Genomic DNA, 19,887 nt, shown 5'->3' with positions numbered 1-19,887 from the left:
GAAAGCTCTGCATTGGAGAGAGCAGAGGCAGAAAAGTGGAGGCTAAACTCATAAATTGAGTGTTTGTTCCTCTTCCCTTCGGTAACTCCATGACATGTTATCATGTCATTCTTGTAAATGTTTCAAAGAAAAGGTTTTGAATGATAGTGCTTTGCTATAGTCCCTGCTGTTGGGAAGGGCTATACAAACATCTGCCATACACTCCTCAAATAAAATTCAACCAGAGCTTTTGTTTACATGGTTTGTCCTTAAAACCAGCACTCAGCTGCAACTTTCAGCCATAGCTGCCTTATTAAAAATGAACCTTTTATTTTAAACACAGTACATTTTGTAACAGGAAAATCAATATACAGTAACCCAGAGTACTGCAGACAACAGCTGTAGGACATAATCTGATGACAGAAAGTTGAGAACAGTATTTTGGCAGTTATATGTTCAGCTAATCTTTCACCTTTTGTTTTTAATGGCACCGAGCTATAAAGATCTGAGATTTCTCCCCACCTGGTGACCCAAAGCTACAGAAAATGAAGAAACCAAGAAACCACTGTTTTTAACATTAAAACCTATTAAATAAAAAATAAATCGGGATACTGTAGGTCTTCCCAGAGCTACAATGAGTTAACAACAGTCTCAGTGATCTCACAGACCTTAGCAAAGATACAGGAAGATACTTCAGCATAGAGTGCCTTGAAAAGACTACTAAATACTTTTCACTGCCTTCGCTTTGGCTGTGGGTAAGGGTGCTCAGTTCTGTTCAAGGCTGGGATTCACAATGCATCTATGCTTAGCAAAGGTATCTAGGTAGAAGAGAGGAAATGAAGCCACAGACATGCCTGGTACACAGGAGTACAGAACAAACATAAAGATCTTAATAGTGATTTTAATTTTTATAATCTGTTACTTTTTCTTTATTAACAGAAAGTTTACAATTACAAACAAACTACTCCGTGTATGTTTTTATGCCATCATTAAATACTGAATCTACGGATTACGGGGTTTTTGGAACCTACCTATTTGTCCTTAGAAGGTGGGAGATGATTGGTTCTCTAAAACGGCATGTGATTCACTTTGATTACAAAATAAACTCAAATACATTTTCTTGTTGAGTGAAAGGCAAAGGGCGCTAGATCATTTTGTACTGAAATTGCTTTTTTCACCACATCCCACTGAGTATATTTTTCTCAGATAATGAAGCTGGTTTTTTAAAGGTTTCCAATCCAGATTTATGTGGCAAATGCTTTAATTAAGATTGATATATTCCATTTGTTTAGCTTTCACACTTTGATATGGAAGTTTTAACTTGAACTGCATTGCCCTCTAGCGCTGTGACGGGGCCGGGCGCGGTGATGTCACTAGCACAGGCAGTGTGAGCACAGCCAGCCAGTTCATGCAGAGCTGCCTAAATGCTGACAAACCCTTCGTGGAGACGCATGTCAGAGCAGCAAGACAGGGGCATCCTTCCAACAGAACTACAAATGCACAAGGGAAATCATTAAACCTGTCTTTTATTCCAGGGACGTCATGATGGAAACAGCTACTTTCGAGCTCCAGCCAAGACTTCTGCCTGATAATTTCTGTTTAAACGAGTTCGTATGAGAAATTAAGCAAGTTTGAAGAGCCAATTATTTCTGACAGGCTTCAGAGGACTTCACGCTGTGCAAGTTTTACATGCTCATAGCTGACAGCTTGCTGGGGAGATGAGTTCTCAATCTAAAACTGGCCGGGGCTTTGCAACAACTTCTTGGGTAGAGAGATAACTTTCAACTGAACTCAAACCATCTGCGTGTTGTGCAAGGGATCCAACCGTAACTTGCTATGGAGGATGATTTTTAAGATGAATACCTACCTTGGCGATAAATCCAATTCATCAATACCTGGATATTTGAAAGTGTCTGCACTAAATAATGGCAATCTTTCTGCAAACAACTCCAATGAGACAGCAAGCAATCTGGATTCACCTGCCTTGGATATCAGTAGGGCAATAATTGTGGGGCTTATCCTAGGTGCCTTTATACTCTTTGCTATTATAGGTAATATCTTGGTAATTCTCTCTGTTGCTTGCAATAGACATTTAAGAATCCCTACAAACTATTTCATAATTAACCTTGCAATAGCAGATTTGTTGCTGAGTTTTACTGTCCTTCCATTCTCTGCTACACTGGAAATCCTTGGCTACTGGGTTTTGGGGAGGATATTTTGCGATATCTGGGCAGCAGTTGATGTGCTATGCTGTACAGCTTCTATTTTAAGTCTATGTGCAATTTCTATAGATAGATATATAGGGGTACGTTATTCTCTCCAGTATCCAACTTTGGTAACAAGAAGAAGGGCAATTTTAGCTCTCCTAGGTGTCTGGGTCCTTTCCATGGTGATTTCTATTGGCCCTCTTTTGGGCTGGAAAGAACCAGCACCCAAGGACGACAAAGAGTGCCGTATCACTGAAGAACCATTCTATGCTTTGTTTTCTTCCTTGGGGTCATTTTACATTCCTTTAATCGTCATCCTTGTCATGTACTGTCGGGTCTACATAGTGGCAAAAAGGACTACTAAAAACCTGGAAGCTGGGGTTATGAAAGAAATGTCCAACTCCAAGGAGCTGACTTTACGGATTCATTACAGGAACATTCATGAGGACACATTAAACAGTACCAAATCCAAGGGTCACAATCCCAGGAACTCCTTAGCTTTCAAACTTTTTAAATTCTCTAGAGAAAAGAAGGCGGCCAAGACGTTGGGAATTGTGGTTGGCATGTTTATCTTGTGCTGGCTACCTTTCTTCATTGTCCTGCCATTAGGTAAGTTGGTAACTGAGGGATTGCCATGGGAAGGGGATGAAGAGGGTCAGTTGTTTACTATAAAAATATCATAGAAAAAAATCAGATTAATGATAAGTAGATATCATTTTGAGAAATGCAGTGAATGGATGAAAGGAAGGGAAGTGAAAGTAGTTTACTTCTGATCTTGACTTTTTCAAAGTGTGCAGCCTGCAGAAAGTCTACTCATCAGGTAGTCCTCAGACAAAATCTTCAGAGTTTATATATTAAATCCCCCTTTATGGTCTTTGTTTGAATTGAATTATATTTCAGAAACATTTTTATAGGATGCTTTAACAAAAATCCTAGATACAAACACAAAAAGAATTTCAGCACTGAAATGTTCTTCTTTTAGTTTACTGTTAAATGTTCAGACTATAATACAATAGGTCTTCTGGCATTATTAGCGATCTTAAATGGAAATGAACCTGATCTAATGATAAGGTGCAAAACTCCCCTGAGCTTTGGAAAGCTGAAAAAGTTCCAGTTTTTAATTCAAACATCACTGATCAAATCCCAAAAGCAAACACATGGAGATCTCTGATCCCCACAGAAAGGTTCTCATTGATTTCAATAGGTCTCTTCAGGCATTTCTGGAGTTTGCCGTGTAAGCTTTTGGTACTTTGTTCACTTGCAATTTTAAAATATTATTGAAGTATTTGATGTAGCTCTTTGTTTGCTTTTTTGATTTGCTCTGTGTTCCCAAGTCCTTGTGAAATTTGCTTGTATTGTCTTTAATACTAGCACTAACTCTGAAGTGGAATATCTCAAGACATTGAATTACTAAGCTCTCAAAAATATCTGTCCAAATTCTCTGAGACACAGACAATCTGGCAGCCTAAATATGGAAAGAGTTGGAAAAAGAAAAGGGAAAAAAAGCCTTTATTAATGTTCTGTATTCATGTTTACTTAGTTACCCTAACAAAACATTTCTAATTGAGTGGTAAGCGAATATTTTGAGAGACTTGTAGAAAACTAGACTGAGTTCAGCAACTTAGTCTTAGTGAAATGTTATAAAATTGCAATTTCAGTGAATGTGTAATATCATTTAGACTAGAATCTTTACTGCAAGACAATTACTTAAGCTATTGCAAGGCAATTTTATAATCTCTAGCTTATTGTATCACAAACTTAAAAATTTTTACGATTCAGTATCTGCATAAAGCTAATGTTAAGGATGTGCAAAATTCCAAACAGAAGGAAATTTGTGAGCTAAGTTCTCTTTGGCTACTGAAATTTAAGTCCTTGTGCTGGCTCTTAAAGAAAGTTTATAACATAGAGCCAGTTTCCAACTACTGCAAAAATATATAGCTGTGGATAGAAATAGATTTTCACCGTACGGTACCAGTAGTAGTACTAGATATGTAGCTAGTAGGTCACGATACCCTGATAAAGTAGATTCTCTCCTCGATTTTGAATTATTGAAGGAACTTTGGAGAAAAAAAGCAAATGTGAATGCAGTAGAGTTTATCCTTAGCTAGCAGAAGCCAGTACAGCTACTGACACTGTTCAACGAACACAGATGCAGACCAATCTGTTAAAAACATTGTGGTCACTGGGCAGAAGCAATGTAAGAAACAAGTTTTTTGAAAGAGTGTCAGTTTTCCCTTTGAGAAGTTATTTCAAAACCCCTGGTCTTTCCTGGGAGGTTTAAACACCTGAGTGGAGAATTTATTGTTTGTCATGATTTTGTCTCTCATATGAATTCTGTCCAAGGCATCAGTGAGGTGACAGGCTGAGAGCCTCCACCACAGCACGCTGTGTGCTGGCAGAGGTGCTGGGTGGGCTGAAGGACTAAACCCACTTCTGTGGGCTCTGACCCAACACAGACTGAGTGCCTGTAACCCGCAACATACTTCAGCGCTGTGAGCACTTGGTGCCCCACAGAGCTGAGGTTCAGAAACCGTTGCTATTGTGTCAGTTGTAAGAGTGAAAAAATCAGCATCTTGGCATTGCAGTATAGACTGCTGGCTCTCCTGTCCTCTAGAAATCCTTTCTGGGGCCCAGGACTTAACTGACAGCCTTCAGTCTAAGGAAGGGGGGAAAAAAAGGAATACATGGTAACCAATATAGTATCCAAATGCATTTAAATAGTAGTTACTTTCCCTTTGTTTTGCTGACTAGGAATTGGGCTGGTTTTGTTCCGTTTCTCTGATCTCTTTTTTTTAATTTATCCAGCACACTCCAGAAACTTGTGCTTTTCATCTCTGTGTATCAGTGCAAAGTTAATTAATGATGCTAGGCATAACTAAAAACATTGCTCACTACAACAGGTGGGGAAAAGACCTTTTCCTGACGGGCATAATGCAGCCATTCTTAACTGGAGAAGAGAGTAGAGCAGTGAAGAAAGACTCCTTAAGGAGCTTGCTGTGTGCTGCATTCTTTATACCAGAAATCTTTTGCTTTGTGTCTTGAAGTCAGAAAATTAAATGAAATGCTATTATGAACCCTTACAAAAAGCACACAGTGGTATGAATCAACTTCAGTGATAGGCAAACTGTAAAATCCAAAAGGTACTGATGATTTACAAAACTATCCATAGGTGCCCTGGGCTGCTTAGTCACAACCCACTCGCTCACCAGTGCAGGACTGCAGACTATCATACCTTTTCGGCTACTTAGTCCAGACTAGATATTTACCTTCACTATACTGGAATGACAGGCTTCTTACTTAGCCTGTATTTTTCACACCTCGTATTTGCACCCTTAACCCAAATCATACCCTCACATCCACATCTTTACAATTTATTTTTTTTTGCTCTGTGTTCAATCAGTAATGCCATGACTCTGCAGAATGGCGTTAGCAGAGCAGCTCTGAATCTCTGAGGATCCAACCACAAAACATTTGACAAGTCGGTAAACGTTATTTATGCAACAGCCCAAAACCACATCTTAACAAATCTGCTTATATGTAGATGAGTTTCCTTCATATTAAAAGTGTTCTCAGCTCTTCTACTAGTTTCTCAGCCAAAATTATAATTCTTCCACTCTGGCATTCCAATATATTCTGCAGCTACCCATTTTTATATTCCTGACAAAGGACTATTCCATCAGGTGTCAGACATATACTGGGAACTAATGCGTTGCTGAAAGCAGGGATATTGCTTAAATAAATATTCCATGACAAAGGAAAAGAAATAGTATTAACACTTACAGGGTGTTTTTCAAGCAAGAATCAAAAGGTGTTGCAAGGAAAACTCTCTGACAGAGCTCTGTATAGAGCTACGGAGAGGAATTACAACACTGACACTATGATGTACTGAGCATCATGAAATGTTCAGTGCAAAGAATGACCCACAATCTCTTTTTGTAGGATTAAACCATGCTGCCGTTAGTATTAAGCACCTGATGATGCAGCAAAACTGGTATCAAAGAGAATCATGTGAGAAATTTGTTTTTATTCCAGTAGCTACTAGATATTCTTTCCAGATAGCAATAGAGCTATAGAATATCCTTTTTGCGGACATTCATAAATGCTTCATGGCTTTGTAAACAGTTGTCTTGCCACTGAATATTATTTGTGGTATAACATAAAAAACAAAATGAAGACATATTTGTTTTTTGAGACAACTTCTTGTGCCATAAATTCAGTGACTCAGCTTTGAAAAGTAAGTATCTTTCTTCTTTAAAATAAATGTTTCTTTTCTTCCCCCTCATACAAAACCTTTCTTAGGCATCAGGACTATATTAAATATGCATTGCTGAAAAGTGCTGAGTAAAATAGATGATTTTTATCTAAAGACTAGAAATAAGGTAACACTCATTAAAATTCACTCCTTTAAACAAAGGATTTAAACAATTTTATGCCAATGCTCTGATTAAAAAAATTAATCCAAAATGAAGGATCATATGTTTCCCTCTGCCTACTACGTAAAAGTTTTGCCTCGTTCCTGTTAATTAAGGTATCAGAGTGGCTTGCCAATTTTCTCCCAGACACACACACCCCCTCCAAAGGGAAAACTCACCACCTCCAGTACTTTAACCAAAGCATATTAACTTCTCCAGCCTATTGCTTAACTCCAGTAGATATCAGCAGAGCATTATTGACTTCCCAGTTCTGAGCCTAACTCTCCCTGCTCCCACAAAACCTGTGATCTTATCCACTGCAGTCAGAAACGAAATTCTTCTAACTTAACTGGCAGCAGGATAAGGTCCCAAGTGCCTCATAATGAAGATACAACTATTTTGACTATCCTTATATATTAAGCTTTTGAAACCTCTCTATAAAATAATTTAAAAAAAAACCATAAAAATATTCTGCATGCTACAGGTCAGCCAATACAAAATTATTCTTAAAATAAAATGTTATTCAAGTACAGTATGTAGATTTATGTTACATCAGGCCAACCTCTGCATCTCTGCACCAAGAATACCAAATTAAGCCACTTAGTTTCCCATGGGAAACACTTCAAGGCATTAGGTCCAGTGCTGTCAATGCTACTGGGTTCTGCTTTCTGCAAGGCTTTAGGCCTGGTTTGTCTTTCATCTCATTTGTGTCTTGCTCACTCTTCCCCTCTCTAACTAGCCTAGCTGTCTAGATTTGATGCCCTCAAGTTAATAGTTATACAGAATTTGGACTAAGTAATGATATATGTGGCAATCTGACCCTCTGCCCACTTGCAGGTCAATCTTTGGTACAATGTTCAATTGTACAGGTGATAGCAGGAACCTGCTCCTCCTATTTTCTAGCCAATTCCTGTAAAACTAAACATCATAACGGCATTTCTTCACCAGTACAGCATGTTTTGCCAGACGTGGAGGACTACATTATTTCAAGATGATTCATTTTACTACTAAAATATCCTTCCTTAAGCCCTGGTTTAAGCCTTTTGGTTTGCAAAGAATGCAAATTATCACTTATTTACAGACATATATTTTTTAGAACAAAGTTTTTTGTTATCAAAGCAGATGAAACTTCACAAATTCTGGGGTACTTCCTATGTAGGTTTTTGATTTGTAGGTTGGAGGAACAAAGGGAAATCTTAAAGTGTACAGTCTTACAAAAACAAATATGTAAAGCAATACAGAGAAAATACAAAGAAATCAACTCATGTTAACTATTCAGCCTCAGGGATGGCAGCAACTCCTATGCTGGGTGATCAGAAAGCTCCAAGAAAAAAATAATTCAGGACTGAGCCACTGGGCAGCAACAGAAAACCTCAAAACTATTGAAATCAAAAATAGGAAAAAAGCAATAATTTCAGAGGAAACACTGCTTTCAGCATCCAGCATCCAGCGAGACAGGGGACACAAGGTCCTTATGCCAATGGCAGGTGCAAACACATGTGATATTGCTCAGGTTGGCAGTCATGATGGAAGCACTAAGTAAAGTTATAGATCGTACAGTCCTAAAGCATTGAGGCCACACCTCAGGATCTCAGCTGCATGTTCTTTAGTATATCTATCTGTGAAATACAGATATGAACAAAAAGTGATGAGGTTTTTAGTATGTTTACACTAAAGTCCTCCTCTTTGCAAAATTTTGAGCTACTTTGATGGGCTTTCAAGTGATACCTAGAAACTGCAAAGCAATAACCATCAGACTCTAAGTAATAAAAGAGAAAAAATATAATACAAGTTCATACAATAACTTTGTAGATGTGTTATTCAATTCCATGCTAGAGTCCTATTATTTACTTACAATGTCCAAGACAGATTGCCTTACTTATGTCAGAAGCAAGAAGGGGAGAAAAAGACATCAAAGCATGTGCAGTAATTGAAGATATTTAAGTATAATAAATGAAATGTCTTTTCTGTGCTCCCTTAATCAGCTAATCCTTTGCAAAACAAGCATAAACTTGGACCATATTCTTTTTAGTTAGAAAACCGCAAACGTCTGTATCTCTTTTGAACAAATAATAGTAACAATAATATCATGTTTCTGTCCCTATCTACTGTCAGTTTTAGACTACCAAACAAGATTCTTACTAAAATTGATCTTGATTTTATCATATTTATGTGAGGGCAACACAATTTAAACACAAGTGAATTCTCTCCATGATGTAAGTCATCACAGCTATTCTGGACTGAGAGGTGGTAGACTAGTATATACAAGGATATGTGGGATTTGTGTCAAAAATGTAAGTGCTTGATGGAATTTTTCCATATCTCATATATCTTCCATCTCTTGTCTCTCCATATTTTGTTATTTAAGATATACTCAGAATTTTGCTAATATGACAACTGTGGGTGAGGCATGAAAAACTGAAATCCTGTTTCTTTTTTTTATTGTTCTTTTTTAAACTACAGCTTTCCCCTTTCTTTTTCTTTCTGGGCTGGGCAAATAAAGCTCCTATGTGTCTTTTCTATTGCTCTTCTAAACACCAACTTGCAAATGGTCTGTTGTACCATAAGTTTTTAAAAATAATTTTCATCTCTCAGTGCTTTAAGCATCAACACTATCTTTTGCATAACGCCGTAGGAAGGACAGTCACGGACTGCAGACCAGAGTAGAATCTCTGGAAATCATGGATTATCTCTTAACTTCTGCCTGTCAATCAGAGACAATTTTACCATGCCACAAATACCAATGTTAGTAGCTCTCCGGTTAAATATGTAGGCGCTCTCCCTTTAAAAATGTAAATGTACCAACTCTGCTTTGCAATCGCTTATAATATAAGAAGCGTAGCAAGTCTGGGTTTTAGTGAAAAGAGCTGATCCCTATCTGTACTACAATTTCCATCAGCAAAGCTTCAAAGGAGGTAAAGTCCTGGTTTTATTTTGGCCATTCTAGATAAATCTATATTTTTTGAGTCTTTAAAAGGCTCTCAAATTTGAGCCATTGTGAATGAAGTTGATGCAGGTCTCACAGAAGTGATTTGTTGATCTGAAATATGAGGCACCCTTTATCAGAGACAGACAGTGTGGATGATAAGAAATTGAGAATTTTAATTAGGATAAAAAACCCAGAAACAATAACCTTTCTCCGACTATGAGACAGTAAGGAAAATGTTTTTCTTGGGTTTCGCTCTTACTCATGAACATATACATAAGGGATCTTTATGGTCAGATTCTGCATTTGTGTATGTCTGCTACTTTCATTTGCCTGCTTAAGAACTTGTCTACACAGGATCAGGCCTTAGATTGGTAGGAGTTACTGAGCTTAGTTAATATCAATAATGTATTGGTTTGCAGACGTTTATTAACAGACATCCCTTTTTGGATGGGGTGGAGGAATGAGTATAAACCACTTTTTCCCTATTAGGACAGTTAGGGGAGATTTCTCTGTGTGACTTCCTTGCCTCAACTGGAAAACAGGGAAATGAAAGACTCAGGGGCTGAGGACTGGTTGAATGATCCAACCCTTCATCACCCCTTCATCAAAACTTCATCACCCCTCACAAGCGTTTGCTCACTGTAGGGACAGAAGGCTCCGGCAAAGAGAATCCCGCAACTGCTATAGGTAGTCTGTTCAGGACTTTTCTTAATAGCTGGCCTAGATCCTTGGACATATATGTAACATACCTATTAATACAATGAAGAATGAGAACTGCTGTACTTGCAATTGCATCATATTTGTATTTGTATTTCTCTCACATTATCTTCTGCAATATCATTATCTAGTCAGTTATTCCTAATTTGGTATTTCTCCTTCCTCAACAGCAAAGTGCTCTCCCCTAACACACACACAAGTTACCAACAAACACAGAAGCGCAGCTCTGCACCATGTTGGTGACTGCGGGGTTACTGTGGATTCCCACGGTGTCCCCCAGCATGGCAGCCCAGGCACTGCTGGGATATGCAGCCCAAGGCATCCTACAGAGACACCAACATGCTCAAAAACCACAACTAAATGCTAGCCATCATTACTTGTTTGTAGAAGTTGTAATTTAACCATCTTTCCTTTCATTTTCTTTATTGAATTTTATTCTGTTGATTTTGGATGCTTTTCCTATTTCTCAAGATCTTTTTTCACTGTTATCCTAACCCTCTTCTCCAGAAGGCCCGCAGTCCCTCACGGCTTGATCAACTCTTAATTTTATAACCATACTCCCTATTTCATCCTCTACTGTTTGTAAACTGTGGGTTTTTTTCCTATATTAAATAAGTCCAGGGGAATGTAAACAAACAATGAATGCTGGAAGGAAAGAAATCAGGAGCTTTAGAAATCCAATTAGCTTTAAAACCTTGGCATGCTGACTTGGCTAAGCATGTGGTAAAAAGGACCACAGAAAGCTTAAATGAAAGGCAAACGCATCCTTTCCCCATTCTTTAAAATCATATTCGTAACAACTCTGGTCAGAGGCAGCTTATTACTTTTACAGGGAGAATTTTACTACCTACCCACATGTAGCACTTGAGCTTTCCCTGTTCATTAAGAAGCAGCAGTAACTCAGCCATTGGCAGCTACCAGCAGTTACAGCTGCAGCAGGAATGACAGAGGGAGAGAGAGAGAGAGTGTGTGTGTTTGTGTTTCTCCTCTGCAGAGGGCTACATCAAAACCTGCTTCAGTGCACGGTTTTCCTTAATTAAGAGTATTGGGATTAAGCCAGTCCAGAAAATTTTCCTGCTGTTCACCCTGCTATTTTAAGGACTCTTCCAAAGTCCACTGAAGTCCTCATGAACTTTTACACAGGCTTTCAAAGACTCCCACTGACTCCAGTGGACTCTGAATTTTAATGTCTCAGTGATGTTCTGGCCAGATATTCTGCAGAATATGTGAAGACAATTAATATGGCAAATTGTTTTCCACAATGTTCCCTAATTTCATTGAGGGTGCTTTACTTACTTTCTGTGTAATAAAGCATTCATTATAAAGATCCAGACAGACCCTAAAAGAAATTAGCTTTTACTAAATAAAATACTTCTTAATTCCTTTTTATGATATTTGCTGTTGCTCAGTGTATTTCCAAGTTGAATAGCTCTATCAAGTCTGGTGAGCACAGCTGGTTAAACTAATGGTTTAACCAGCTAACAACCAAAATCTATCAAGCTGATTGAGTTTTTGAAATATTTCCTGTTCTCCATTTGTGCTGGACACAGACTTTGCAAAAACTTCATTGGTGTCAATGGTGCAATCAGAGGTAAAACTGTAAATAGAAAACATACACTCACTTAGAGTGAAGCTGTTAAACATGAAGCATCAGGAGAGAGATCAGTTTGAGTAGGGAAGTCACTCTGGCTACCCCCATCATAAATAAATCACTGAGGAGATAATCATACACAAAATTTTCCAGCCATTTTGAAAAGCAATCTAAACCAGGACAGGGAAATATCTAATCTGTTTATCAGAGTGTGGTGGGAAAGTAGCTGGAGATTAGAGAGGAAATATTAGTCTGATGTTTAGAGAGTGTGTCTAATAGGTTTAGCTTTATCATTTTATCAAGGTACCAAAAGAGCCTGCAGTTGTTTGCCCTGACAGGTTAATTATGAGGTAAAGCATGTGTGCAACTAAATAAAAGGCACTGTTGTTATTCCAAGAACAAGGTAGGGAAAAGGATAATGTTAAAAATATACAAGCTAGTCAAAATATTTTGCATGTCTTTATATGGTGAAAAGCTTTGCATAACAGTCACCAAATTAAACTATATTTAGAAGTATGTGGCATGTATAGTGACATCCATCTAAACTACCTTCTGGATACTAAAGAACAGCTTTTCTTCTCTCTGTAGAAAACTCAGGCTGGGATTCCACCCACTGAGGAAGGAGGGACTGAACACAAAAACTCAGAAACTTTCCAAAGCCCTGAAGAGAATAAGTGCCCAAATAAGTATCTGTCTCAGACATTCCATTTTTCTAACAGTTAATCCTCAACCTAAATAATGGATATATTTACCAAGGGGATCTAAGACTACAGTGTCAGTGGGATTCCAGTACTGAAAATGTAAAACTCTGCTGGGGTGCCAGAACTTAAGCCGTAAAGTTTTCCGGATGAACACAATTATATTCTGCAGAGTTAATCAGAGAAAGTAGGACTAGAAGGGATCTGAAAAGGTCATTCATGGCATCCTCCAAACCAAAGGCTGGATTAGCTATACATAAATCAGTAGATGTGTGTCCACTCTGTTTTTAAGAGTCTCCAGGGTTGGACTTTTTACACCCTTCTTAGGCAGTATGTTCCAGAATTTTCCTATCTTGGAAGACAGAAAGTATTTCCCATTCCATAATCTCAGTTTGTCTTGCTGCAATTCAAATCACTGTGCTTCATATATTTGACACTTTGGACATGGAAAACAATTTAATTTCCTTCTCCTTTGCAGGTACATATTTAAAGACAAATTGCCATGTCTCTCCTCAGTCCTTTTTCCTTCACCAGGATGAAAGTTGTATTACAAAACTACTACATTTCAGAGCATCTATAGCTTTGGGTGGTGGAGGATCCCTTCATTAGCCATGGTTCCCTTCATAGGTAGAGTTTTACTACAATCATGTAGTCAGCACATATAGCCTCTGCAGGGCCAGCAATTTATCTGATCACATACATCAACCAGTTTCTGTTAATCTCAGAAAATATTCTTGAATTCGACTTCTCTTGGTGGTGGCAAAGGTAGCAGGACCCACCAAACACACTACTTGAATGCGCTGTACTACCCATGGTGAGTTCTAGTGGTTAGAAGAGTCATGCCAGGTTTCATGCTTCTATTTGTGGTAAAACAAAAACTTTCTTACTGGTGAAAATAATTTAGTACATGACCTTCAGTTGATTGCTTTTACCTTCCCCCAGCTCAGATTGCCCAGTGGTAAAATCAGGAGGATGGCACGAAGTCAGGATGATTGACAGATGAGAAGTGCTATCTGAGAGCAAATGAGTCACGCTTCTGTATATGAACTTATTCTCACTGGGACTGCAGTGACCTCTTTTAATGCTAGGGCCTTCTTGGAATATCATCTACCACACGATTTTTGAAAAAAACCTAGGAATAGCAAATTATACCATAGAGAGAAATTCATCGATGAAATCCATCTCCCTTCAGAGCAGTTACATACATGTGTGTATGTGTGTGTGTACATACATATATATATAAAAGGAAGGGTAGAAGCATTCAGAAGAATTCTATCCAGTTCTAATACATCAGTCTGAAATACATGCAATTAACACACCAGTCTATAAATCAATCGCTTATTTATCAAATTAATATTCCTTGTTCAGAAAAGAATACTTCCTTGTCTTATTGCGAAAACTTAATCACTAGTTTGTGTATAATTTAAGAGTCAAGCAACATTAGCATTGTGCTGTTTGCAGAACCAGGAAAAAGTGGAGAATGAAGTAGTGTTTCATGATCAGTGTTCTCATCATTAACTCCTTGACATTTATTCCTGAATTTCTTAGTTTTAAAAATTTTCTACTACATGCTAACTACTGATCTTTATTTTTAAATCACAGGGCCACATAGCTTTCCAAACTGATCTATTTCCAGATTTTCTGTTAATGACTCAGATAGGGTCATGATGACTTTTAAATGAATGATTGGGGCTTAGTAATTTTTCTAGAATCAGGCCTGAACACAAGGTGCCTCCATGAGTCAGGGCTGCTATGAGGAAATTCTCTGCTCTTTTGTGTTACTGCCCTTTAATATTAAAGAGCTTTGAAAATATTTGCTGCAGCTGCTGAAAATGGCCTTCTGTCATTTTTTTCAAGTGGTATTTGAAAAATAGATTATCATGAAAGATAAGCATAAGTTCATTACCTTTTTTTCTTTAAGGAACACATACTTCTTGAAGCAGTTTGCAAAGATTAGCCATTTTTTAGCACTCAGATTTTTACCTTTTCCCTACTTGCTCTCTTAGTCTTTCCTGTATGTAGTTTAGTCGGTTCATGTGCGATATAGATTATACCAGCACAACTCATTTATCTGCTTTGGTTCCTAGGTTTCTTCTCTATAGCTTAGCTCACTTTATTTGTCTTTAGGGAATTTCACAAAATTTTTCAGTAAACTTCTTTATTTTTTTTATTTTATTGAAAACTATACCATGGTATTTACTCTGTCCGTATTTAACCTGCCTAAAAATATTTAAACCTGGTTATGTCGTGTAGATTTTCAATTGTTACAGAATGAGAGAAAGGCAAACCAACTGATCTGGAAAAATTCACCACTGCTCTTTCGACGTTCACACATAAGAATAAATGAGAGCTTTTTAGCCACTTCACAAGGTTTACTGGGCTTTGAGAGATAAAAATCATTTACATTCTACAGGAGTTATAGAAATCAATTTCAGAAATTTGTCAGTATGAGCTCCAAACAGTTCTTTGTTGTACACAATCCTGCTTTGTACTTCTTTTGTAAAGTCACAAAGCTTCTCCTTTCTCTAAACTGAAGGGAAAATTAGCAATTACTATTTACCAAATGAATCCTGGAAAGGTTTGCAACTGTGCATGTGGGAGATTTTGGAACATCTTCCTCATCTTGACTGCAGTTATAAACTTAGATCAACTTTTCCTAAAGCTTTGTTAGAATTCAACACCTATTTAGTGGCTTATTCCATAGAATCACATGAATTGTCGCTGAATCTTTCATCAAAGAGTATGTAAGACTCACAAGACACAGTTTTAAGTGCTTGCATTGATTTGATTTATCTGTCGGAAGTTTATCAAATACAGTGCATAGTTTCTCTGATGTTAGACGTGTTGTACTCTGTACTTTCCGCAGTATCAATCAGGACAGATGTAGGATCTCCATCAGATGGACAGAAGAGGCGTTGGTCAAACCCTGCAAATCACTAGCAGCAACAAAGCAATAAGGGACATGGGTTCAACTCACAAAAGTTTTGCACATGAAGTAAAAGTCAGTAAAGTCCAGGAGTCATGAAAGAAATACGACGAACCTTGTAATTTAAAACCTCCATTTTAATGTTAAGGGCTAGCATGTTGCTTAACTCTGAGGCCCTAGGAAGAGCTAGTGCTAGCTGGCACCATCCTAAAGCACTGCCAGGGAAAAAATCTATTAATCTATTATTCTGGATTCACAGGATCTTTCCTGACTCCTATTGCCCAAGTGAGGGGGAAGAAGAGTCTCTCCAGATAGGTGATGCCATCTCAGCATCCTAATTCCTCTTCTGAGCCAGCTCAGGGATTAGTTGACACACTCAGGAGGGCAGTGGATGTGCAAGGAATGACACATACTTACCTCCCTTTGGCTTGCTTGTGAGCTAAGGAGACTCAGACCCCTGTAGTCAGCACTAGGCCAGCATTGTCAACTAGGTAAACAGCGGTATCTGCTGTGGCATTTAAGAGCTATTTACCCAAGAAGCTAGGAAGTGCTTTTGCATAGTTTTGAGGCCCAAGCCATGGCCTCTACATTGCTATGAGATGGGAAATATGCCTAGAATCATATCCCTCCCCACTAAGGCATCCTGACAGTCATAACTGACTCAGCTGCTTTCACAGCCCAGGGAATCTGAAACCACTCCAGTGTAAAAGGTCGCTCTTCTCAGAGATGTGACATTCAGGCTTGAGTGTCACCTTCCATTTGAAACACTCTTCAGATCTAACTCCAGTTCTTGAGACAGAATTCTCTCCTGAATCCCCGCTCTTTGATTACTTGAGCCAGACACAAAGGTGTTTTCCCAGCTGGATAACTGTTGAATGCCTGTTTTGCTTTAAAAGTGTCAAACGTTCTTTTATAAAGCCCCATTTGCTAAATTTAGCTGATCAATTGCATGTTTTTAATACTAAAAGTACATTAAATGCATTTCTCAGTAGGAGTTTTTCATTTGGGCAGCCTCTTTAGGGAAATTATTTGATTGTGAACAGAAGAAGAAGTATTCATAAAATAACCTCTTTGTTCGGGTTACACCATTTTTATGAATACCTGAGATATGGGAAGTACCACAATTAACTTCAGGTTTCAAGAGGTTTGTACTATCATAATAATCTAGATAAATAGGGTGATGTTCAGGAGCTGCCAGAGAATGTATTAGAAGTTATAAGGTATGTCTGGACGCACTCCTTCCGAAAAGCATGGGAACAGTTAGATCTTTTTCTGCAAAAATGGTATTCAAAAGCTCTTTGAAAAAGGCACAACCTTATTCCCCGTGTGCATTGTGCAGCAGCTTGGACAATGGAGGTTTGATCTTTCATTGGGATCAATAGATGTTAGTGCAACAGATGTGTACATATAAACAAAAGGACTAGTTTTTATTTTTTAATACTACATTAGTTACGTGATCCTTTAGCTTTCAGATAGTGGAAAACATTTCTTTATTAGCTTTAAAAATAATAAAAATAACATTTTATTACCAAAAGACCAAAAATTAAAGCAACATGCATTTAAGATTTTTAGTAAGCAGATTCTAACTGCTATCTGATGCGACATTTACGCTTCCTAACGGCAAGCAAGCCAATTATCTCAGATATTGTCTCTGCTTGTTTCATTTGGACAGGATCTCTGTTTTCAGCTCTGAAGCCCCCTGAAACGATCTTCAAGGTGATTTTTTGGCTTGGCTACTTTAACAGCTGCTTGAATCCGATCATCTACCCTTGCTCAAGCAAAGAGTTCAAGAGGGCTTTTATACAGATCCTAAAATGTCAGTGCCACCGTCGAAAGCAGTTGGGCTGGTGGGCCTACAGCTACAGAAACTGGAATCGGTGCTCTTTTGAACATCCTAGGAAGGACTCTCTGGAAGACAGCGGGAGTTTCCTAAGTGGCAGTCAGAGGACATTATCTTCAGCATCTCCCAGCCCTGGCTACCTGAGCAAAATCACTCACCCGCATATGGAGATGTGCACGTTCCAAGAATGGAAAAACTCCAACTCTTTCCTGAGCCCCTTACAGGAAGGCAGCAGACAAAAGGACCCATACCAGTTCTTTACCTTCAATCTCTTAACAGAGCGCAATGGACACATTCCTGCTGGCAGCCAAGCTTCCAGCAGTGAGGACCATGAGACCATCTGTGACACACTGAATGGCAAAACTGACTGTAGAGTAAACATGATTCTGGAATGAACAGATTCTGAACAGTCTGTTCTCTTTGTACACTAACCCGTTTGATGTTTAGCCCAGGTGAAGAAACGGACCTTTGCACAGTTTCTCACTATAGCCCTAGAAGGAAGTCAGTAAGGCAGTTTCATATCACAAGAGCAGCAAAGTGTAGGGGCTAACACTTAGTAGTGTAGGTTAACCAGTCAATTGCCAGAGAGGCTACTAAAGCAAGAACAGAATGCAGGGAAGGCGCTGCATAAACCCAGGGAAGTGCACATCTAATTATTTAGCTGTTGTGGAAGTGCTGTGGAACAGCCAAACACATATGTATATAGAAAGAATGTATAAATATGGGGGTGGGCAGGGGAAACATGTATGAATGTGTGTGATACCTGTGTGCTAGCTGCATGTATGGGTGCCAGAGAGTGGACGAGAGCAGTGCAGTGTTATTTGTACCTCTCCAGGGTACTAGTTGCCACTGATTTTGCCTGTAAATCCTTACTGTTGTTGTACTTCACTGTACATTAGCACTTTAAAAATGGAAAACAATGTCAAAGATTAAAGTAATTTCGCAACAATTTAAACACTTGCACCTATTACTATAGGACTGGAATTCAGCCAAGTTCCCTCATCATGATTTTCACTTCAAAAAAAAAACCACGCATAGCAGTTCAATTTGCCAACGTAACTCCTAGAATGCTCTTCAGTCTCTCTGCAGCTGCTTCCCTTCCATGATTCCCTTACCACCAACATATGTAACTCCTCTACCCTTCACCATGTTCTTTTTTGAAAGTTTGAAAATACCAGCAATGATGAGAACTCACCATCTACATTTCAGCACATTAGTAAGTGTCCTGTAAACATACAGGCTACCAGAGGATATGATTTCTAAAAGCAACACTCATAAATCACTCCAAAATACCTCATAAACAGTGTCGTGGACACAGCACAAAAGAGCATTGACCGCTGGAAGCCCAAACCCCAGCCTTAGGGCAAATACACTGAGCCTCTGGTTCTTTCAGCACACTTTGAAAATAGTATTGCATATTTCAAGGCTTTTACTTTGCCACATAGATAAGAAGTGAAAGGGTCAAAACAATGGAGTAGTGTAAATTTCATTGTCATTAATATTTTTCAGCTATAAAATACAGTGCTGTAACAGAATTCCTGAGAATATCTTCTAGGACATTTTAGATCATGTTTGGAAGTTATTTTCATCTCTTGCAACTAATTGTGAATCATGAAACTAATGACTGATTTTTTTACATGAAGTGATACAAATTGGTGAAAATGGTATTTACTCCTTCCTCCAACCAGGATTTTCCTTATTAGGAATTTTAAGTGACATTTTTTTTAAGTTTGAAACAGAGAATGAACCTTAAACAGATGTACTAAAAACACTTAGGGACAACTTAACTTAACAATGCAAGGTCCCAAGGGAGAGCCATTTCCTTTTGTTTCCTTAAATGTGTATTCCCTCATTAAGTTGACAGGGATAGATGTGGCTTGTGGTCAGATGAAATATTCCCCAGCTCAGTGACCAGCATAGGAAAGTCATGTTCCAAGATCTTCCCATGGTCATTTGTTACAGTAAGAACCACATAAGTATATTTTAGGTCTTATCCTGATTGAAATTATGGCCAATCTCCTATTTTAATAATTCCAATTTGATTATGGGGAAGGCTGTAATTTCCTCTTAAAAGGACAACGCTTATAAAATTTAAAAGTATTATAAAACAGATAAAAAAACTCTTGTTGCTCAGATATTGAGGTTGCCATAAAGAATATTCTATCTAGCTGTGACATACTAGTATGAAGCTATCTTCTTTGAGCCTCTAAATGACAGAGAACTATACTTCTAACTTATTGTTATAATTTTTGGAGGGAACCTACAGTAGTTGGTCAAACCCTTTTTGGTTTTGAAAAGCTTCTTCAAAATTACTGTTAATGGGAAATAAATTTGTTTAATCTAACCACCTGACAGCACACTTCAAGCTAAATTTTGCGTCACACGACTTGTAAAGTAAATCCAAGTAATGTTATCCATTTTTGAGAACTTCTAAGTGATACTGCAAAGTTTCAGAATAAATAGCATTCCATTACTTTAAAGCCTTTAACTATGTATCTCTCAGAGACTGATCATTCTTTTAATTAGTTGCTAGTCCTAACAAAGGCTGTGTGATCTTTGATTATCATTTAAGCTCCTTAAACAATGAC

The 19,887-nt window shown here is 38.1% G+C and overlaps 1 protein-coding gene across 1 annotated transcript; it reads left to right on the top strand.

Annotated features, from left to right (window-relative positions):
- Positions 1-1,139: 1,139 nt before the first annotated feature.
- Positions 1,140-19,687, top strand: ADRA1B (adrenoceptor alpha 1B). Its single transcript, XM_063349332.1, has 2 exons — positions 1,140-2,795; positions 17,132-19,687. The coding sequence occupies exons 1-2, from the start codon at positions 1,823-1,825 to the stop codon at positions 17,692-17,694; spliced, it is 1,536 nt and encodes a 511-aa protein (XP_063205402.1). The 5' UTR covers positions 1,140-1,822; the 3' UTR covers positions 17,695-19,687.
- The last annotated feature ends 200 nt before the right edge of the window (positions 19,688-19,887 follow it).

The sequence above is a fragment of the Chroicocephalus ridibundus genome, chromosome 11 (assembly GCF_963924245.1).
Source record: "Chroicocephalus ridibundus chromosome 11, bChrRid1.1, whole genome shotgun sequence".
In the NCBI taxonomy this organism is placed as follows: domain Eukaryota; kingdom Metazoa; phylum Chordata; class Aves; order Charadriiformes; family Laridae; genus Chroicocephalus; species Chroicocephalus ridibundus.
Note: the sequence above shows the minus strand (reverse complement) of the source record. Positions and strands in the feature narration are given on the sequence as shown.

Excerpts from the sequence above, each read along its gene's own strand:
- ADRA1B (XM_063349332.1), top strand. The coding sequence starts at position 1,823 with ATGATTTTTAAGATGAATACCTACCTTGGCGATAAATCCAATTCATCA. Across the intron at positions 2,796-17,131 it reads CTTCATTGTCCTGCCATTAG|GATCTCTGTTTTCAGCTCTG; the intron begins GTAAGTTGGTAA and ends TCATTTGGACAG.